General features: G+C 42.3%; 1 protein-coding gene across 1 annotated transcript in view; it reads left to right on the plus strand.

Moving 5' to 3' along the window:
* The first annotated feature begins 1,983 nt into the window (after window positions 1–1,983).
* LOC115120233 (lipoxygenase homology domain-containing protein 1) overlaps window positions 1,984–23,529 on the plus strand; it is a 53,563-nt gene continuing 32,017 nt past the window's right edge. The window contains 11 exon segments of the mRNA XM_065017334.1: window positions 1,984–2,993; window positions 6,616–6,730; window positions 9,310–9,390; window positions 16,994–17,181; window positions 20,400–20,498; window positions 20,647–20,795; window positions 20,943–21,066; window positions 21,318–21,568; window positions 22,033–22,168; window positions 22,782–22,942; window positions 23,410–23,496. Of these exon segments, the coding sequence (XP_064873406.1) occupies window positions 2,231–2,993; window positions 6,616–6,730; window positions 9,310–9,390; window positions 16,994–17,181; window positions 20,400–20,498; window positions 20,647–20,795; window positions 20,943–21,066; window positions 21,318–21,568; window positions 22,033–22,168; window positions 22,782–22,942; window positions 23,410–23,496 (2,154 nt within the window). The 5' untranslated portion in view covers window positions 1,984–2,230.

The following is a 23,529-nucleotide window of genomic DNA, read 5'->3' on the forward strand; positions in this document are numbered from 1 at the left end:
CTGAAGATGACCAACACTATAATAATAAAACACATCAATCAGTCAATCATGTAGCTATTTTTAGATATGCTCTGCGGTTAACTGCTGAGACGAGACCTGACTATCTGCAGTCATTTGTGGATTGGGTATCATCAGACAGTTGATTATAGAGATATGAAGATTATTATGCCCGATCTCTTTCCCTCCTCTCCAATCCCCTTCCTTAATCTCCTTCCCCCCTGACCGCCTCCTGTCTAGATGATCCGGTATCTGGTAGCAGCAATAAGCCTAATGGAGCCGTTTGGCTCATGCACAGGTGCAGATATGTATACGAAAGGTTATGGAGTGTGCCACATGTGCACATGAACTTGATTCCGAAATAATACATCGTCTGAGGTTACTGTTTTCTTAAAAACTTCTCAACCCTCAACAGGAAGTTGTGCTGACCTTTTCATTTGTTTTAGCATTCATAGAATGCAGGATATCAAAGTACAATGCAGTACTACTTGAGATTGGATTTTTATCCAGGATTAGATCAAGTGTTACTTTGCCTGTAGCTTTGTGTAAGTGGTTAACCTGTCTTATCGTCTGTCGTCTATTTGAATCGTTTGTCCATGTGAATTAAACATGGGTCTGTGTGATTAAAACATGGGTCTGTGTGATTAAAACATGTTTTATTCAACTCCATTTAAAAGAGTAGGAGAAACGGCTTAAAAAAATGTCCTGCATTTCCTGATTAAACAAGCAAACTGAAACCACAACAATGCACAGTATTTAACTCTAGTAAGTAGGCTACAGTAGATGATAGTTTGTATATCACAAGCTAAATACCTTGTTCTTGCAGGACGTGGTCAGAGGTGAGGCTGGGTTGACCTGACTCCTTCTAAACAACAGAGGTCATTATGGATGGAGCTTTACTGAAGGTGTGACTGAAGTAGCTATATACTATACATGATTTGTATTAGGCGTTATAAACTGGGTGGTTCGAGCCCTGAATGCTGATTGGCTGACAGCCGTGTTACGTCAGACCGTATACCACAGGTATATTTTTTTACTGCTCTAATTACGTTGGTAACCAGTTTATAATATAAATAAGGCACGTCGGGGGTTTGTGTTGTATGTTGTGTTGTACATAAGAACAGCATATATTGGCCATATACCACACCCCCTCAGGCCTTATTTTTTTAACTAGGTAAGTCAGTTAAGAACAAATGCTTATTTTCAATGACGGCCTAGGAACAGTGGGTTAACTGCCTGTTCAGGGGCAGAACGACAGATTTGTACCTTGTCAGCTCGGGGATATGAACTTGCAACCTTTCGGTTACTAGTCCAATGCTCTAACCACTAGGCTACCCTGCTGCCCCTTATTGCTAATTTATAGAACTTTTCATCATAATGCATCATACAGCTTGGTCATAATACTTTATGAATGTAGTTATAAACACTAAATGGTTTTGATTAGCATGAAAGGCTGTTTTCTTTGGTCAAAAAACATCTGAACTTATTTTTTTGTTTTACTTTATGGTTAATGGTTGTCAGATATTAAATATTTGCTACAACTAAATTCTCTAACCAGCTCTCTGAGGTGCAAAGTGGATCCATAGCACCAGCCATAAGATAATCATTGTTTGGACATTCGTCTTACAGCTGGACATTTAGTTTGACTATAGACTAGCTGTAGGTAAGCGCTCCATGCATAGGACTAATATGAGTTCAATACACTTAGGCCTTGTATGTTCATTCATGTCCTGCAGTTGTTCATGATAATGCATTATGTGTGTCCAGGCGTGTTAGGTGGTGGAGAGGGGTGTGTGTTGTGTTTGTGCTTGTAGGTGTGTGAGTGTACGTGTGCTTGAGTGTGCACATAGGTAAAAGCGAGACGCCCCCGGCCCGTAAAGCGATCCTGACACTATGAATAATGGAGAACACAGCGCGGGGCAGAGAGGATAAGTTCTCTCGGCAAGGCTCCTTTTTCACAGGGCTTTCTCCTGTGGGTCACGTGAAGCCAGTAATTTTTCATGAGCAGAGCGTGTTGGCGGCCCTGCCCCAGGAGGAGCGCTCCTAGCCAGACAGAGCTCCCTGCGGCCCCAGCATCCTCCTCCCGCAAACCCACACACCAGCCAGTCCAGTCCAGTGTACCCAGGGGCCACTGCGCGGCCTTCCGCCACGGGTCAAATGAATTGTCTTACACCTCCAGAAACTCAAGGAAGCTCTTACGAAACTGAAGGCCAGGGAAGCAGATGAATAAAATATGCCCTCAAAAGAGAAAAAAACTGCAGGAACGGAGGAAACTGAAGAGGTGGATTGCAACGTGGAGGAAAAGGAGCCAAAACCGAAAGGGAAGAGCAAGTCTGACGCCAGCGGAGACACCAAGCCAGACGGAGCGAAGAAGAGGAAGAAACACAAGATCCCAGAGGAGTCTGACGAGGAACCAGAGAAAGAGAGGAAGAATAAAGGGGAACGCCACGATAAGGTGAACGAGAAAAAAGAAAAGAAGAAAAAGAAAGCAGAAGATGATGCAGAGAAGAGGGAGGGGGATGAAGTGATTGAAAATGAGGAAGAGGGAGATGACGAGCAGAACAACAATGACACCATCGAAACCAAACCCAAGAAGAAGAAATCCGAAGAAGAGGACATGACTGAGGGAGAAGTTAAGGAGGAAAAGAAGAAGAAAAAGAAGTCGTCTTCTGAGGGAGACCAACAGGCAGAGGAGGAGATGGGGTCCAAAGGTAGGAAGTCCACAGATGGAGGGAAGAAGAAGAAGAAAGCTCAGGATGAGGAGCCCCTCTTGGAAGATCAGGAGGGAGAAGAAGAAGACTCCAAGAAGAAAAAGAAGAAGAAGCCGAAGAAGGGATCGGCCGACAGTGATGAGGACAAGAAAGACAAGAAAGGGAAGAAAGGGAAGAAGCCCAAGGCCAAGCAGGTGGATTACGCTGAGATCTACTACAATGAGCTGATGACCTACCAAACAGACTCCTCTGATGGCTATGAGGAAGAGTACCACAAAAAGAAAGGTAGGACCATGGGACGGCTCCCAGCTAGGGCATGACAGTACCTCTACATAGTTCAGCTGTAAGTCTGGGTTGTAAGGTACTCCAGTTCTAAGCAGTGCTGTATTCTGAAGTGGCACTGAGTTCTATTTCTACAGCCAAGCTGGACTCTACTGTGTTGTTGTAGAGCCTGTCTGGGGACCCCTCTGTGATTGTCCCTGGATGAAAGCTCAGTGTGTTCCACATGAATGAAGCCCCACAGAGACTGAGAGGCCGACAGCTGCTTGGAGTCAGGCTGGGGCCAGGGCCTAGGGCCAGGGTTGGGAGGAAAGGTTGGGGTAGAGCTGAGAGCAACGCTGGGGAAAGGAGCAAGGACTGAGACCAGACACACACACACGCACACACACACACACACACACACACACACACACACACACACACACACACACACACACACACACACACACACACACACACACACACACACACACACACACACACACACACACACACACACACACACACACACTAAGCTGGGCCTTACTGAAAGAGCTATAGCAAGCCTTTCAATAGCTCACTAAAGACCATTTTCCATTTAAAGTAATACTGTTAATGGTAGGTTTCATCTTTACATTGCACTGCTAGTAAAAGCAGTTAACACAAAAGCAGATCTATATTTAGTCTGCTCTGTGACTGTGATGGAGATGCAGTTTGGGTTAGTGGTGTCTCATCATTTAAGGCCTAAGGAGGATAGGTGTCTGTCTTCTCAGTTACCTGGCTTTGATAAAGTGAGGCTTGGCTGAAGGCTTGGCCTGCTAACCTAGGCTCCAGAAGGAGAACTCTCTATCTTCTACACATATCAGCTCAGGTTCATCAGGTCATACCATTATCACATCTCTTGTTATAATAATTTATCAGGTCTTTCTCTGAGATCAGGTTTAATCATCTCTCTTTATCAGGTCTTTCTCTGAGATCAGGTTTTATCATCTCTCTTTATCAGGTCTTTCTCTGAGATCAGGTTCAATCATCTCTCTTTATCAGGTCTCTCTGAGATCAGGTTTTCTCATCTCTCTTTATCAGGTCTCTCTCTGAGATCAGGTTTTATCATCTCTCTTTATCAGGTCTCTGAGATCAGGTTTTATCATCTCTCTTTATCAGGTCTCTCTCTGAGATCAGGTTTAATCATCTCTCTTTATCAGGTCTCTCAGATCAGGTTTAATCATCTCTCTTTATCAGGTCTCTCTCTGAGATCAGGTTTAATCATCTCTCTTTATCAGGTCTCTCTCCGAGATCAGGTTTAATCATCTCTCTTTATCAGGTCTCTCTGAGATCAGGTTTAATCATCTCTCTTTATCAGGTCTCTCTCTGTGATCAGGTTCTATCATCTCTCTCTCTCTCTCTCTCTCTCTCTCTTCTCTCTCTCTCTCTCTCTCTCTCTCTCTCTCTCTCTCTCTCTCTCTCTCTGTCTCTGTCTCTCTCTCTCTCTCTCTCTGTCTCTCTCTCTGTCTCTCTGTCTCTCTCTCTCTCTCTCTCTCTCTCTCTCTCTCATTTTGCACTCTAATGCACATGTCATCCATACTGGTAAACACAAGTGGCAACAATCAAATACAAATAGAGAACATATGTCATTGATTGAACACAACCACTCAAAATGGATTTAACCTGTTTCAAATGATGTGACACAACCAATATAAGCCAGTTCAGAGAGCAAACAGGTTGTTGAAGGTGGGAAGGAGAAAGTCTGAGAATGGATACTGTAGTACAGTGCATTGTAGGCTGTATACTGTACAATGGACAAATTGTATGGCCCTGAACATTGTGCTTTCCATTTATTAACAGTACCGACTGCACAGTAGATGTTGACTGGTTGCAGGTTCATATCAACAAAGAACAAGAATTACAGTATCACAGAGACAAAGGACAAGTTTGTGAGATGCAGGGTACAGTACTGTAAAAATAGGGGTACAAGGAGGAGGAAGAACAAAAAACAAAATTGCAAAGCAGAGTAGTAATTTCTGATACATTTTGAGCTACTATGATAGAACATGTTTTCGTTCATCAAAAGACAATGACGGAAAAATAGGAATATTTTTTTAGATTGAAAATGTACTTCTCCCTGAGAATTGTATGTTTTGAACAATGTGTTTTCTATTTTTCGGTGTATTGTTTACTGACTGCTTGAGAGTGTGTATATCATTTTGATCACTTTGTTTGTAAACTGTTTTGAGGTGAAAGTTTCATTTTGCAAGAGGAGTTAGAGGTTATGTAAATAGTGCTTGAAGATGAGGTTTTGTGTTTAATGTTTTCAGGAAATGGAGCAAGGTTTCAGAAATTGTGATTTAGCAATTGAGAAAAACTGTAACCATGATCTGCATGTTACCTAATGCTATTGACTGTCCAGGGGTTTTTACCCAAACGCCCTGGTTACATTACTCTATAGCCCAAGCTCTATCCTATTACCACCATGTGCAAAAAGGTGCTATCTAGAATCTTAAAGGGTTCTTTGGCTGTTTTCATAGGAGAACCCTTTGAAGAACGCTATTTGGTTCCATGTAGAACCCTTTCCACAGAGGGTTCTACCTGGAACCCAGAAGGGTTTTTATCTGGAACTAAAAAGGGTTCTACCTGGAGACAAAAAGGGTTCTTCAAGGCGGAAAGCCAAAGCTTTTTCTAAGTGTACTTTACCTTCAGTTCTCAGTGGTATAGAAAACGCCTAATGAAGCCTGGTGAAGCATGATGAAGCCTGATGAAGCATGATGAAGCCTGATGAAGGAAGAAGACATAATATAACAAAGGAAATCATTCGGGAACCTATAACAATCCAGGTTCATATTGTTTGTATAAAAAGAGCAATGAAATGTAATCACACCAGACTCAAGGAATTATAGAAAGCCCTTCCACTGACTTACAGCTTTAGCAGAAAAACAAATACATCTACACATGCTTTAGTCACAGACATAAACACGGAGAGACGGGTGTGGTGGGTTCCAAACAAACACAGTCACACGATACTGAGGAGTGTTCATCTACCTTCCTCCCTGTCTGTTTGGAGGCTGTCAGTTAGTCAGACAGACAGACAGAGTGAGAGGGAAAGGGAAAGAGAGAGAGAGAGAGAGAGAGAGAGAGAGAGAGAGAGAGAGAGAGAAATCCAGCTCTGAAATGTGAGAGAGAAAGCCTTAGTAGGCTTGCAGCCAGGCATGGATTCTCCAACGGCAGATTATCTGCAGTGAGTTCCCTGGCAGCCCTCTATGGAAGGAAACATAATGCTACTAATTGCGCCATCGTAAAAGGCTATCAACATGTTTTCAGGTGACACACTGCCAGTTCTTATGATCTTACTTTTATCCTATTTGTTTATGAAGCCTGGTCAAACTTATGGAGAAATAGATTGGACAGGGTTCAGGCCCAATGTTCAGCTGACGCTGTAAAGCGAGGTCATGTCCACAAGCAGAAGGACAACATTTTTAATCTGCGTTTCAGCAGGGCTTCTGAATAGATTGTTGTATTGTGGGCTCAACTAATGTATCAAATCAACTAATGAAATTATGCCTCACTCTCTCTCTCTCTCTCTCTCTCTCTCTCTCTCTCTCTCTCTCTCTCTCTCTCTCTCTCTCTCTCTCTCTCTCTCTCTCTCTCTCTCTCTCAGTGTATGAGGTGGTGACTGTCACAGGTGATGTGAGAGGGGCAGGCACAGACGCCAATGTGTTTGTCACTCTTTTTGGAGACTTTGGTATCACTCCCAAAGTGCACCTGGCCAGCAAGTGAGTTCAATGGTATTTTCTCCTAATGCATATGTCAGCTCTGCGGTATTACTAAAAATAAATGCTGGAATACATCACTTACTATAATGAACTACTGACTCACAGAGGGTCAGGGTTATAAAAGGACACGATCCCAATCATGTTCCATATTATCTTATAAACGTAATCCTGAACTCAAAATGCTCTGTCAATATGTTTCAATCTTTAGTATTCATTTATTGCTAGCATTGAATTATATACACTGTGAATCATTGACAAGGCATAAGTTTTCATCCTAATTCATGAATGTACAATTTGGATGTTGTGAATGGAATGTACAATGTGGAATTTTACTATTTGTGCAGAAAAAAAATCATTTTCTATGCCAACTGTTACTCTTTAACCTTTAACCTTTGCATTTCTCTCTGATTCTTCAGCACAGAAAAGAGGTATTTTTATCGGTCTACCTAAGGATGATTATTACAGTAGGATTACCTGTGTTGTGTTGCATTGTGGGTATGAGGCTGTATAAGAGTGCAGTCCTGTAACTTTAACCACATGAGCCTCACATGAGCTGACTTAGTGATGCTGCTCTGACCTCAACTATCAAATCAATACATTTATCAAACCACAAAAAAAGCTACTGATCATTTTAAGAACTGGCCTTATCACGTTTGCCAGATGGTCATAGAAATGATGTGACTGATGGATACGATCCATTATGAGAGGAAGCAAAGCTTGTAATGCGTTTGATAGAGGCCTGGCTAAAGTACGGGATGCACTCCGTACACATAATGGACACACAGAGTATCTGGAGTAAGGAAGAACTACGTGACATGGCCGGTCTTCTTTTCATTTAGAGCAAATGAAAGAAGACCACGATGTCATTTCCAGACGACACACTAATCTGTGTCGTAATATGAGGACCCATAGTACAGGGACTGTTATCATGCAAGTCGCAGGCTCTCCTTATCACTACACACCCATGGATACGCAGATAGATTTACACGTGCACAGTATCCTGTACCTAGGCCTCATCCATAGTACAGTTGACTACACCTTGTCACTCACACCTGGAAGTCCTGTCATTCTCCCCCATCACATTAGACACATTGACTCAATATGTCACAGAATATACAGATGAACATACGAAGATACTGTATATATACAAATGTATGTGCATATAGTATGTATGCAGTCTGCTGTGTATATTCATGTGTCAATGTGTAATTCATTACAAATAGCTGTGACATATAGCTTTATTGTTATTACCAACATTACAACTGAGGAGTACAGTTTCACCTTACTCAGATATAGCCAATGTCCTGTATGTTCTACCTGTATTATGGAATGATCAATGAACATTTGCATCATGATACAGGTAAGTGGAAGCTCTGGTTTTCAACAGGTCTGCAAGATTGGAACAATCAAGGCAGAACGAAATGCAACATTTTGGAATTCCGATGGAACTGTGCAGATATAACTGTTCAGGTGACATGAATTCCGATGGAACTGTGCAGATATAACTGTTCAGGTGACATGAATTCCAATGGAACTGTGCAGATATAACTGTTCAGGTGACATGAATTCCGATGGAACTGTGCAGATATAACTGTTCAGGTGACATGAATTCCGATGGAACTGTGCAGATATAACTGTTCAGGTGACATGAATTCCGATGGAACTGTGCAGATATAACTGTTCAGGTGACATGAATTCCGATGGAACTGTGCAGAGATAACTGTTCAGGTGACATGAATTCCGATGGAACTGTGCAGATATAACTGTTCAGGTGACATGAATTCCGATGGAACTGTGCAGAGATAACTGTTCAGGTGACATGAATTCCAAAGTTTGCATTGGGGTTGATTTGTTTTGTCAATGTCAGTTTGAATTTCTTTTGCAGGTACATTTTAGACACAGTGTTGGACAGTCATTTAGTCCTTTAACTCATTTTGCCCTTTATTTAGGGAGTACAGGCCTGGCATTATCACATAGAGTTGAATATTCACCATCATTGTGGGCAGGGGAGCATTAAGAGAAATGTGGGTCAATGACAATGCCAGGTCTATTCTCTATTGTCGGAGGGTATCGTATCTGATTCACCACGGATGGCAGAGAAGGACCTGCCGCAGAGACACCAACTATTTGTCACTGTCAGAGGTAGAGGAGTGGGTAGAGGAGTGCCAAAACCCCAGAGTGTCTCTGGGCAGGTGTCCGATTCTACCACCCTGTGACAGAGACAATAGTAGGCTGGCCTATGCACATGACACTTTTGATCTGACGCTGAATAGGATTGTCTTTCAGGTAACACTTTATTTGATGGTTCATATGACATGAATATGACATAAGACCTATCATAAGGTGTCATGTACATTCAAGACCACTCATGTCAAAGAAAGTGTTACCAATATTTTAGAGGAGGCAACAGAATACTGGGATTCTGCCACCCTTACCAGCCTGGCAGGAGATCCTCATTGTGCCTCACACTAAGTGGTCTAATCTGTCAACAGCTGCAATTGACCAGATCTATCTTTATCCCTATTTATCTTGTAGGCTGTCTCGCTCTCTTGCTCATGCTATCTTTTTTCACATTACAGAAGCCGAACGGCATTTGAGAAAAATAAGACGGACGTGTTCCGGATTAAAACACACAATGTTGGGCCCTTGAAGAAGCTGAGGTACAGCATGGCTTATGGTGATGGCATCATGGTGACTGGTTTAACTTATAGTACACTACATTAACAGCATACTGTCCTGTTGTCGCCGACTGAGTTTATAATGCCTGTGGGGGATTTCCTCAGAATGATCACTGAGCGTGAAGCACCATCTGTTCACTGGGGGGTGTGATAATGATGGTGCTAGAGATGGGATCTGGGTCACATCCCAGTCTTAAAAAGTGAGGAGACATAGATTGTCTGAGTGACTGCAATGCCCTGGGTGTAGGTAGTAACCTAGAGTTATATCTTTATAGGAATAAAAAAAAATCAAACATCTGAAAATCTGATGTGCAAAATACAAGCAGTTTTACATCTCGACCAGAGATGGGCAACTTTTATGGGGGTGGGGGCCACATAAAAAACGGAACTCATCACGAGGGGCCACAGTGGCTTGTGGGTCTGCGTATCCACATCCACCCCCCCTATTTTAGTGGCCCTCTCCCCAGTCCCCTCGCTAGTTGCCCATCCCTGCTCTAGACCATCTTCATTATCCATTCCAATGTGTTCTGAATCTTTCCAGGGCTAATTGTCAATTAACCACTACCTAAATTAATAGGCCTACAATTTCTCATAACATAGGATATTTAATCTGTAAGATGCCACTTTGGGTGACATTTTATCTCTACAAAACTGAACTTACAGTGCCTTGCGAAAGTATTCGGCCCCCTTGAACTTTGCGACCTTTTGCCACATTTCAGGCTTCAAACATAAAGATATAAAACTGTATTTTTTTGTGAAGAATCAACAACATGTGGGACACAATCATGAAGTGGAACGACATTTATTGGATATTTCAAACTTTTTTAACAAATCAAAAACTGAAAAATTGGGCGTGCAAAATTATTCAGCCCCTTTACTTTCAGTGCAGCAAACTCTCTCCAGAAGTTCAGTGAGGATCTCTAAATGATCCAATGTTGACCTAAATGACTAATGATGATAAATACAATCCACCTGTGTGTAATCAAGTCTCCGTATAAATGCACCTGCACTGTGATAGTCTCAGAGGTCCGTTAAAAGCGCAGAGAGCATCATGAAGAACAAGGAACACACCAGGCAGGTCCGAGATACTGTTGTGAAGAAGTTTAATGCCGGATTTGGATACAAAAATATTTCCCAAGCTTTAAACATCCCAAGGAGCACTGTGCAAGCGATAATATTGAAATGGAAGGAGTATCAGACCACTGCAAATCTACCAAGACCTGGCCGTCCCTCTAAACTTTCAGCTCATACAAGGAGAAGACTGATCAGAGATGCAGCCAAGAGGCCCATGATCACTCTGGATGAACTGCAGAGATCTACAGCTGAGGTGGGAGACTCTGTCCATAGGACAACAATCAGTCGTATATTGCACAAATCTGGCCTTTATGGAAGAGTGGCAAGAAGAAAGCCATTTCTTAAAGATATCCATAAAAAGGTGTCGTTTAAAGTTTGCCACAAGCCACCTGGGAGACACACCAAACATGTGGAAGAAGGTGCTCTGGTCAGATGAAACCAAAATTGAACTTTTTGGCAACAATGCAAAACGTTATGTTTGGCGTAAAAGCAACACAGCTCATCACCCTGAACACACCATCCCCACTGTCAAACATGGTGGTGTCAGCATCATGGTTTGGGCCTGCTTTTCTTCAGCAGGGACAGGGAAGATGGTTAAAATTGATGGGAAGATGGATGGAGCCAAATACAGGACCATTCTGGAAGAAAACCTGATGGAGTCTGCAAAAGACCTGAGACTGGGACAGAGATTTGTCTTCCAACAAGACAATGATCCAAAACATAAAGCAAAATCTACAATGGAATGGTTCAAAAATAAACATATCCAGGTGTTAGAATGGCCAAGTCAAAGTCCAGACCTGAATCGAATCGAGAATCTGTGGAAAGAACTGAAAACTGCTGTTCACAAATGCTCTCCATCCAACCTCACTGAGCTCGAGCTGTTTTGCAAGGAGGAATGGGAAAAAATTTCAGTCTCTCGATGTGCAAAACTGATAGAGACATACCCCAAGCGACTTACAGCTGTAATCGCAGCAAAAGGTGGCGCTACAAAGTATTAACTTAAGGGGGCTGAATAATTTTGCACGCCCAATTTTTCAGTTTTTGATTTGTTAAAAAAGTTTGAAATATCCAATAAATGTCGTTCCACTTCATGATTGTGTCCCACTTGTTGTTGATTCTTCACAAAAAAATACAGTTTTATATCTTTATGTTTGAAGCCTGAAATGTGGCAAAAGGTCGCAAAGTTCAAGGGGGCCGAATACAATGTCGTAGCAGGACTGGTCAGTGGTGTAGTGGTGCCTGGAGACGTGAGTATACTTCTCCAGGTATTTCCCAAACGGCACGCATGGCGAAGGAAAGGCACCTTGTGTGAAAAATTACGTTTTCCTAAAGTTTTAAATGTGTTTTCTATAGATTTGTCAGGTTTTCACTCAAAATCACATTTTTTATAGAAAAACTACAAAAATGTGATGTTTTAAGTCCACAATACTGCTTAAACCACATCAGAAGACCATTTTTGAAGTCTGGGAAAAATCCTCATGATGTCGTTCTGCCAGGTAGGCCTACTTTTAATTGGGAAGGTTTTTTGGGAAAGCATTCAGAAATGTTCAAAGAGCGCATGAGGACTGAAATGCACATGGCAAAGATTCAACCAAGACTTCGGACCAAACTTTTTAGATACCTGGTTTGCGTAACCATTGTTGCCTTAGATAGAATTTACTGGCAATTATCTACCCTACCAGCTACCAATGTCTTTCTTCTGTGAGCTGCTCCATATTTTGCGAAAACTAGACTATGTGTGCGGCGAGTATGTGAATACATGTCACATACTTTGCGTTTGTGTATGCTACTTTGTGCATGATTATTCTCTATTGTACTACATGCAAACACTATACATACAAAAGTATGTGGGCACCCCTTCAAATTAATTCAGCCACACCCATTGATGACAGGTGTATAAAATCAAGCACACAGCCAAGCAATCTCCATAGACAAACATTGGCCGTAGAATGGCCTTACTGAAGACCTTCAATGTGGCACCGTCATAGGATGCAACCTTTCCAACAAGTCAGTTTGTCAAATTTCCCTGCTAGAGCTGCACCGGTCAACTGTAAGTGCTATTATAGTGAAGTGGAAACATCTAGAAGCAACAACAGCTCAGCTGCGAAGTGGTAGGCCACACAAGCTCACAGAACAGGACTGCCGAGTGCTGAAGTATGTAAAAATCGTCTGTCCTCGGTTGCAAAACTACATTGTTCCAAACAGACTATGGAAGCAAGGTCCATGACCGAGCAGCACCACACAAGCCTAAGATCACCATGTGTAATGCCAAGCGTCGGCTGAAGTGCTGTAAAGCTCACCGCCAGTGGACTCTGGAGCAGTGGAAACACGTTCTCTGGATGATGAATCACGCTTCACCATCTGGCAGTCCGACAGACGAATCTGGGTTTGGCGGATGCTAGGAGAATGCTACCTGCCCGAATGCATAGTGCCAACTGTAAAGTTTGGTGGAAAAGCAATAATGGTCTGTGGCTGTTTTCATGGTTCGGGCTAGGACCCTTAGTTCCAGAGAAGGGTAATCTTAACACTATAGCATACAATGACATTCTCAACGATTCTGTGCTTCCAACTTTGTGGCAACAGTTTGGGAAAGGCCCTTTCCTGTTTCATCATGACAATTCCCCCGTGCACAAAGTGATGTCCATATAGAAATGGTTTGTCGAGATCGGTGTGGAAGAACTTGACGGCTAGCACGGAGCCCTGAGCTCAACTCCATCAAACACCTTTGGGATGAATTGGAAGGCGACTGTGAGCCGGGCTTAATCGCCCAACATCTCTGCCCAACCTCACAAATGCTCTTGTGGCTGAATGGAAGCAAGTTCCCACAGAAATGTTCCAACATCTAGTGGAAAACCTTCCCAGAAGAGTGGAGGCTGTTATAGAAGCAAAGGGGGATGAACTCCATATCAATGCCCATGATTTTGGAATGAGATGTTCAACAAGCAGGTGTCCAGTGTAATTGATACAGTGTAAGCCTACACCTCCACTCAGGGTGAGACTACCACATTTGGGGGTCCCCGCATTTGGGGAGAGGGGGTCAGCTAACTTCTGGCATTTCAACACATTCTGCAATGGTGCAAAGAGAAACATTTGCAGTTTTATAATGCTATCGTAGACATTCTGTCATGAGGCTATGAGAAAATGATGCTGTTTTAAATCAAATTGTAAACTTTTTGCCATGGGGCAGGGATTTTTTTGGATTGTTTTATAGATCATCTCATGTTGATCTACATTTGAAGTCAGAAGTTTACATACACTTAGGTTCTTGTTAACAAACTATAGTTGTGGCAAGTCGGTTAGGACACCTACTTTGTTCATGACACAAGTAATTTTTCCAACAATTGTTTACAGACAGATTATTTCACTGAAAGTTCACTGTATCACAATTCCAGTGGGTCAGAAGTTTACACACACTAAGTTGACTGTGCCTTTAAACAGCATGGAAAATGCCTCCGCTCAGGAAGGAAACGCGTTCTGTCTCCTAGAGATGAACGTACTTTGGTGCGAAAAGTGCAAATCAATCCCAGAACAACAGCAACAGACCTTGTGAAGATGCTGGAGGAAACAGGTACAAAAGTATCTATATCCACAGTAAAACAAGTCCTATATCGACATAACCTGAAAGGCTGCTCAGCAATCAAGAAGCCACTACTCCAAAACCAACATAAAAACACCAGACTACAGTTTGCAACTGCACATGGGGACAAAGATCATACTTTTTGGAGAAATGTCCTCTGGTCTGATGAAACAAAAATAGAACTGTTTGGCCATAATGACCATCGTTATGACCATCGTGGGAGGAAAAAGGGGGAGGCTTTCAAGCCGAAGAACACCATCCCAACCATGAAGCACGGTGGTGGCAGCATCATGTTGTGGGGGTGTTTTGCTGAAGGAGGGACAGGTGCACTTCACAAAATGGATAGCATCATGAGGAAGGAAAATTATGTGGATATATTGAAGCAACATCCCAAGACATCAGTCAGGAAGTTAAAGGTTGGTCGCAAATGGATCTTCCAAATGGACAATGATCCCAAGCATACTCCCAAAGTTGTGGCAAAATGTCTTAAGGACATCAAAGTCAAGTTATTGGAGTGGTCATCACAAAGCCCTGACCTCAATCCCATATAAAATTTGTGAGCAGAACTGAAAAAGTGTGTGCGAGCAAGGAAGCCTACAAACCTGACTCAGTTACACCAGCTGTCAGGAGGAATTGGCCAAAATTCACCCAATTTATCGTGGGAAGCTTATGGAAGGCTACCCGAAAAACATTTGACCCAAGTTAAACAATTTAAAGGCAATGCTACCAAATACTAATTGAGTGTATGTAAACTTCTGACCCACTGGGAATGTGATGAAAGAAACGAAAGCTGAAATAAATCATTCTTTCTACAATTATTCTGACATTTCACATTCTTAAAATAAAGTGATGATCCTAACTGACCTAAGACAGGGACTTTTTACTAGGATTAAATGTCAGGAATTGTGAAAAACTGAGTTTAAATGTATTTGGCTAAGGTGTATGTAAACTTCTGACTTCAACTGTATAAGCTATTTTCCTGATATTCTACACATTTTACTATCATATGCATTCAGCCGCCTACCACTGCACTACGTTGATACTAATGACTTGGGATTAAGAAGTGAGTTTAAACTATGCCCACTGAAAAAAAGTGTGTATAGGAATACCTGCAAAGCCTCCACTACACAACAGCGTCTTGTGTTCTTTCATGATATGACCTCTGTGACAAACAAGTGTCGGAGTGCACCGTATTTTCTCTGGGATTTCTTTGCCACAACAAAAATCAGAAAATGGAAAATAAATGAAAAGGTCATTCAAGTCTAGGCTAGCAGGCTATCATTCCCGAATTCAAGTCTAGGCTAGCAGGCTATCATTCCCGAATTCAAGTCTAGGCTAGCAGGCTATCATTCCCGAAATCAAGTCTAGGCTAGCAGGCTATCATTCCCGAATTCAAGTCTAGGCTAGCAGGCTATCATTCCCGAATTCAAGTCTAGGCTAGCAGGCTATCATTCCCGAATTCAAGTCTAGGCTAGCAGGCTATCATTCCCGAATTCAGCTACAATATTAAGTGAGTGAGTGTTATTGTTTTGTTTTTTTAAAGTTCAGTGCTGTTCTCTGTAAAAATAAAGTGTTTTAAAACTAGCCTCCCAATAAGCTGCCAACATTATGAAGGTGTTGAAAAGGTATGCAAACGTGTCTCCCTGCCAATGCTCCGAAAAAACCCATTAGGTCTATCATCCCAACATTTTTTGGGAGTGCTTCCCCAGTACTTTCCAAATGGTGGCAGCTTAGTTGCAAACATGGTAGCTCGTAGTTGCAATATTATATTATCATATGTTTTTGTTTAACAGTGTTGTGTATCCTATAGAATGAGTTAGAATATCAGAAGGCTAATTGTTGGGTGTCCAATACTCCTCTAAGAAAACCAATGGTCCAACCCTCATGTCTTTTTCATAATCCGTTCAAATGTATTGGAGTTTTTACACTTGCAGGATGGCCAAAATTACCAAATAGGCCAAAAACTGGTTGAATCAAAATGTCCACATCATTTCGACAAAATAAATCAACGTGATGACGTTGAATCAACTCAATGTGGAAACTTGACTGGATTTCAAAAAATCAATTTAAGGGAATTTCCTATTTATTCATACAACTTTTAACCTAAATCCAATGGCATCATGGTGAAATGTTTTATTGATTTCATGTTGAATTCACATTATTTGACAACTCAACCATACGTAAATCAAAACTAGATGTTGAACTGACGTCTATGTACAGGGTGACTAAATCTAGAAAAATGCACAGCATCTTGTCATCTAGGAAGGATGCTGTGCTAGAATGAACTAACGTTACTTGACAGGCTCACTTTGAACTCGTCATCTTTCTTCTCGAATCCACAGGACATAAAACAACATAGAGGTAAGATCTACATTTTGAGACGTGACATGTGGTACTATTTCCATATTTTAGTATACGCTTTTCATTGTAATGCGAAATTCCTGTCATTTTTTTGAAGATTTATAGCAAAAAAAACACGTGTATCTCTTTGAAATGTAAACAGAGCACTGAGCATACTGCAAGCTTTTTATTTTCAAAGCCTTTTACATTTAATTCAGTTCATGTCATGTTAATTTATCTTTTTGAGACCCGCGGAAACAACTTTGTAGATGGCCACCAAAACATGTAAAATCCTCTAAGTTGCTGTGAGAAAGATGCACTGCTCTGTTGATGCTTGTTATTGGATGTATTATGTCACGAAATCCGACTTTTTGGATATACTGTTCATTAAATGTTAGAGAAATACATTTCTTGAACGATTCAGAACATGAATAATCATGTGTGTCTTGGTAAAATGTATTTTATAACATAAGGAAGTGAAATTTCATCACCAAAGTGCGTTTTCACCCACTATGGTCAGAGTGGGTGGAAATTTGAATAATTGTCAAATGAGGAGACGTTTCCTCCAGTACCTGACTGTCATTGTGTCCCCAGGATTGAACATGACAACACAGGTGGCTTGAACGCCAGCTGGTTCCTGGACCGGGTCGTGGTGACCGACATGAACCGTCCACACCTGCGGTTCTACTTCGCCTGCAACAACTGGCTGAGCCGTGAGGAGGGGGATGGCCTGTATGTCAGAGATCTGCTGGGCAGCCTCAACCCCATGGATGTCCCCAAACGTAGGTTACTCTGGAGTGCATACCTTTACACACAGTATGCTATACAGGTTAAATCCACATAGAAGATGTGTAGGCTACATTGCACAAGACTGTACTCTACAGTTCATACTGGCCACTGCATACCTATTGCAGTGAATACACTCTACAGTGCATGCAGTATATGACGTAAAGGAAAACCCTTTCATTTAATATAATTTAGGAGCAGCATGCTGTATCTTGTGGTATCTTGTGGTATATGGCCAATATACCACGGCTAAGGGCTGTTCTTATGAATAACACAACACAGAGTGCCTGGACACAGCCCTTAGCCATTTACCGTCTAATATACCATGGCTGTCAGCCAATCAACATTCAGGGCTCGAACCACCCAGTTTATAATTGTAGTTCTAAACTGGGTGGTTCGAGCCCTGAATGCTGATTGGCTGACAGTCGTGGTATATCAGACCGTATAACACGGGTATGACAAAACAGTTATTTTTCCTGCTCAAATGAAGTTGGTGAACAGTTTATAATAGCAATAAGGCACCTTGGGGGTTTGTGACTTATGGCCAATATACCACGGCTATGTGTTGTATCCAGGCACTCTGCGTTGCGTCGTGCTTAAGAACAGCCCTTAGCCATGGTATATTGGCCATATCCCATACCCCCTCGTGCCTTTTTGCTTAATTAACCCACACTTCATGTTCTTAAGCGTAAACCAAAGTTACGTAAGTTACTCTGCCTACTGTTACTTGTGTGTAAGGTGCCCCATGGAGCCTAATCAGCTGGTAAGCATCGTAGTCCTCTTGTTACCATGTGACCTTCACCTTACAACTCCTTATTAGGCAGAGATGGAGAGAGAGTAGGATGCAGGGTGCATGTCTCTTGGGGACAAATGTCACCATAGTAGGGGACACAGATCATGCCTCTGCTCATGCCTACTTTTCAAGTCTATTCAAGGAGACCTGTTATTCCAAACCAGACAGCTGGCATGGGAACACCCTTACTGTAGGCTCACATACACACACACACACACACACACACACACACACACACACACACACACACACAGTGCGCACCCACACAGTATATGAATATTTAACTTGGAAACTGTCTCATTGAGGATTAGAGGAACTATGGCCTGTCTGTCTGTGGTCTGTTGTGAGAAAGAAGGAGGAGACAAACAGAATCATGAGGCATGAGACTAGACATGTGAACAGAGAGAAGTTACGGTTAGAACTGAGAGGTTACGGTGTCATAAGGTGAACGCACCAATTTGTAAGTCGCTCTGGATAAGAGCGTCTGCTAAATGACTTAAATGTGAATGTAAATGTGGTTAGAACTGAGAGTTCACGGTTAAAACTGAGAGGTTACGGTTAGAACTGAGAGGTTTCGGTTGGAACTGCGAGGTTACGGTTAGAACTGAGAGATTATGGTTGGAACTGCGAGGTTACAGTTAGAACTGAGAGGTTACGTTGGAACTGCGAGGTTACGGTTAGAACTGAGAGGTTACAGTTAGAACTGAGAGATTGCGGTTGGAACTGCGAGGTTACGGTTAGAACTGAGAGATTACGGTTGAAACTGAGAGGTTACAGTTAGAACTGAGAGGTTACAGTTGGAACTGCGAGGTTACAGTTAGAACTGAGAGGTTACGGTTGGAACTGCGAGGTTACGGTTAGAACTGAGAGGTTACGGTTAGAACTGAGAGGTTACGGTTGGAACTGCGAGGTTACGGTTAGAACTGAGAGTTTACGGTTGGAACTGCGAGGTTACGGTTAGAACTGAGAGATTACGGTTGGAACTGAGAGGTTACGGTTAGAACTGAGAGATTACGGTTGGAACTGAGAGGTTACAGTTAGAACTGAGAGGTTACGGTTGGAACTGCGAGGTTACGGTTAGAACTGAGAGGTTACGGTTGGAACTGAGAGGTTACAGTTAGAACTGAGAGGTTACGGTTGGAACTGAGAGGTTACAGTTAGGAACTGAGAGGTTACGGTTGGAACTGCGAGGTTACGGTTAGAACTGAGAGGTTACGGTTGGAACTGCGAGGTTACGGTTAGAACTGAGAGGTTATGGTTGGAACTGAGAGGTTACAGTTAGAACTGAGAGGTTACGGTTGGAACTGCGAGGTTACGGTTAGAACTGAGAGGTTACGGTTGGAACTGAGAGGTTACAGTTAGAACTGAGAGGTTACGGTTGGAACTGAGAGGTTACAGTTAGAACTGAGAGGTTACGGTTGGAACTGCAAGGTTACGGTTAGAACTGAGAGGTTACGGTTGGAACTGCAAGGTTACGGTTAGAACTGAGAGGTTACGGTTGGAACTGCGAGGTTACGGTTAGAACTGAGAGGTTACAGTTAGAACTGAGAGGTTACAGTTAGAACTGAGAGGTTACAGTTAGAACTGAGAGGTTACAGTTAGAGCTGAGAGGTTACAGTTAGAACTGAGAGGTTACAGTTAGAACTGGGAGGTTACAGTTATAACTGGGAGGTTACAGTTAGAGCTGAGAGGTTACAGTTAGAACTGAGAGGTTACAGTTAGAGCTGAGAGGTTACAGTTAGAACTGGGAGGTTACAGTTAGATCTGAGAGGTTACAGTTAGAACTGAGAGGTTACAGTTAGAACTGAGAGGTTACAGTTAGAACTGAGAGGTTACAGTTAGAACTGAGAGGTTATAGTTAAAACTGGGAGGTTACAGTTAGAGCTGAGAGGTTACAGTTAGAACTGAGAGGTTACAGTTAGAACTGGGAGGTTACAGTTAGAACTGAGAGGTTACAGTTAGAACTGAGAGGTTACAGTTAGAACTGAGAGGTTACAGTTAGAACTGAGAGGTTACAGTTAGAACTGAGAGGTTACGGTTAGAACTGAGAGGTTACAGTTAGAACTGGGAGGTTACAGTTAGAGCTGAGAGGTTACGGTTAGAACTGAGAGGTTACAGTTAGAACTGGGAGGTTACAGTTAGAGCTGAGAGGTTACAGTTAGAACTGGGAGGTTACAGTTAGAACTGAGAGGTTACAGTTAGAACTGGGAGGTTACAGTTAGAGCTGAGAGGTTACAGTCAAATTTACAGTTTCAGTGACAATGGTCGCATAACTTGAAAGGTACCATGATGGCATTGTCTATGTGAAATATCATGACATAACCGGTTCACTGTCAGATATGAATGAGAACACATACATACAGTACAATATCACTGAGTTCATAAATATGCTATGCTTTTTGATATTTGATCATTTTACAGTGAATAAGTACATAGTGAGTGTGTTCACTTCTGCTGAGAAGGGCAGCGGGACTGATGCTGACGTCTTCCTGAATATCTTTGGAGAGCATGGCGATACAGGTGAGATTTAGACTCTTCGTGTAGCTTAACTGGTCAAACTGAAGATATACGTAGCTCTTTCCTGAGTTATTAGCAGTGAGAATACCAGCTCTGTCATTAGCGCTTTGATTTAATTCTATATCACAATACGGTTTCTATATAATTAAAGGGGAGAGACGGCTGGACAGTGACAAAGATAATTTTGAGAGAGGCACGGAGGACAAGTTTACTATTGAATCACCAAACCTGGGAAGGCTAAAGAAAATCACCATTGGCCATAACAACAGGGGCTCATCAGCTGGATGGTGTCTGGATAAGGTACACACACGCACGCACGCACGCACGCACGCACGCACACGCACGCACGCACGCACACGCACACACGCACACACGCACACACGCACACACGCACACACACACACACACACACACACACGCACACATACAACATGTATCTATCTCCAGGTGGTCATTGATGACATGGGGAACAAGGAGGTGTATGAGTTTCCAGTGAATCGCTGGTTCGCCATGGACGAAGAAGATGGAAAGATACAGAGAGATGTGTTGGTGGGAGCAACACAGCCCATGGGTGAGCCCACCCATAGAATTACATATAGAATTATGAATAAATTATAGGATTTCTATGAGCCCACCATCATAATGACAGCACATTGAGTTCCAATATTCTATTCTGTATCAGATACATAAATCAGATTGTATGTTCACTTTAGTGACCTGAGTTTTTTATGGTCAGGTCACATGGTCTTAGTTATGATGGCTTTTATATAATCTATTGAATGACCTGTAACCTAACCACTCTGTGTTACTGGATTGCCAAAGCGGTGGTGTACAACGTCCAGGTGATGACGGGCAACGTGAGAGGTGGTGGCACCAACTCTAAGATCCACATCATCATGCATGGCACCAAGGGCCTGAAGAACAGTGGCAAGGTGTTCCTGGAGGGTGGAGCATTTGAGCGGGGGCTCATCGATATCTTCAACGTGGAGATTGCTGCACTGCTCAGCCCACTCAGTAGGGTCACCATCGGACATGACAACGGAGCTGTTGGGGCCGGCTGGTACTGCGAAAAGGTTCCGTCTTATCTGTGTTGTTGATGTTGATGTTGAGGTTGTTGCTGATGTTGTTGTTGTTGATGTTGTTGTTGTTGATGTTGATGTTGTTGAGGTTGTTGATGTTGTTGTTTTTGAGGTTGTTGTTGATGTTGATGTTGATGTTGTTGATGTTGTTGAGGTTGTTGTTGATGTTGTTATTGATGGTGTTATTGTTGTTGATGTTGTTGTTATTTTTGATGTTGATGTTGTTGTTATTGTTGTTGTTGATGTTGATGTTGTTGAGGTTATTGTTGATGTTGTTATTGTTGTTGAGGTTGTTGTTGTTGAGGTTGTTGTTGATGTTGATGGTGTTATTGTTGTTGTTGTTGTTGAGGTTGTTGTTGTTGCAGTATTGCACATTTCATCATCTACATGTACCTCTTATCTACTGGTGTGTGTTTCTATGTTCTAACGTCTTTCTCTCTCTCTATGTCTCCGCCCAGGTGACCGTGTACTGCCCATTCACAGGGATTGAGCAGACGTTTCCCTGTTGCAAGTGGCTGGATGAGGACGAGGGGGACGGACTGATTGAGAGGGAGCTGTACGAGATGGTGTCCCTCAGGCAGAAGAAACTTAAGAGTGGGTGACTTATCCATTCTACATACACGTCTACTGTAACACACATAGACTTACAGTTGGTTAAACAGATGTAGGATCTTAATTTGAACCAGTTTGCTACAGCAGAAAAATAATCCACAGCAACAGGAAATGTAAATTATTATGTGGAATATAATTCATGGACATTTTTGTAGGGGCTGATAAAACATTTTGTGTGGAAAAATCAGGTCTGAAATTTCAAAGTGGAAATTACAAACTTCAGAAGCCTTTTAAACCTCAAATACACTACAAAAGTGTACATTTCCTGCAAGTTCTTCTGCAACAGGGTGATCAAACGAAGACCCTACATCTGTAGTTGTAAGGGGCCAGTTCAGACATTGTACATCAACACACAAATATGATTCCAGATGAGTTACATCCTTTTAAAGAAACTCTTCAGCTGGAGGTAGGATGTAATATATTTTGATCAGGCCTATAGAAACCAATCGACTTCAGTTCACTTTACTTTATTAGCCGTATTTAGGAATTTGACAGTCAACATTTACAAACCACACTGACATCAATGACAACACACAGACAGATGTGCAATAGACAATAGGATGAATTTTCCTGCGTACCCATCATCCCTTCCCAGAGTACCCGTGGTCACTGTGGATCTGGACATCGGACGTGAAGGGGGCAGGGACGGACGCCCAGGTCTTCCTGCAGATCTACGGTGAGAAGGGCAAGTCAGATGAGATGAGACTGGAGAGCAACTCAGACAGCTTTGAGCAGGCTCAGCTGGATAAGTTCATGGTAAGACCTGGATCAGCTGTAGAACTATACATTTTCTGCACACCACAGTGGTATAAAATTATTTATTTAAGCTTTATTTAAATAGGCAATTCAGTTAAGAACAAATTCTCATTTATGATGACAGCCTAGGAACAATGGGTTAACTGCCTTGTTCGGGGACAGAACTACAGATTTTTACCTTGTCAGCTCGGGGATTCGATCTAGCAACCGTTCGGTTTCTAGCCCAACGCTCTAACCACTAGGCTACCTGCTGCCCGTCGTAGCCGCCCCAGTGTTAGCCCGCTGTAAACTGGGTGTTGGTGTGGGTGGACATTTTTGCCCAGAGATTTGGTATGGACTCATTAATATTCATTTTATAACTTTTGTGATATGCGTGTTTTAGTTGTTTGAATGTATATATTTTGTCTTTTGTGAGGAATTTATTCTTTCTTCAATACTAACAGTTTTAAATTGTCGGACCACTGTAGATTGAAATGCCAGACATTGGAAAACTGACGAAGGCCCGTATCTGGCACGAAAAGAGACATCCTTTCGCAGGCTGGCATTTCGCTAGGGTGAGATCTACTGGGTTGTTTGGTCTGTCAACA

Source organism: Oncorhynchus nerka, linkage group LG4 (genome assembly GCF_034236695.1).
Source record: "Oncorhynchus nerka isolate Pitt River linkage group LG4, Oner_Uvic_2.0, whole genome shotgun sequence".
NCBI lineage: Eukaryota > Metazoa > Chordata > Actinopteri > Salmoniformes > Salmonidae > Oncorhynchus > Oncorhynchus nerka.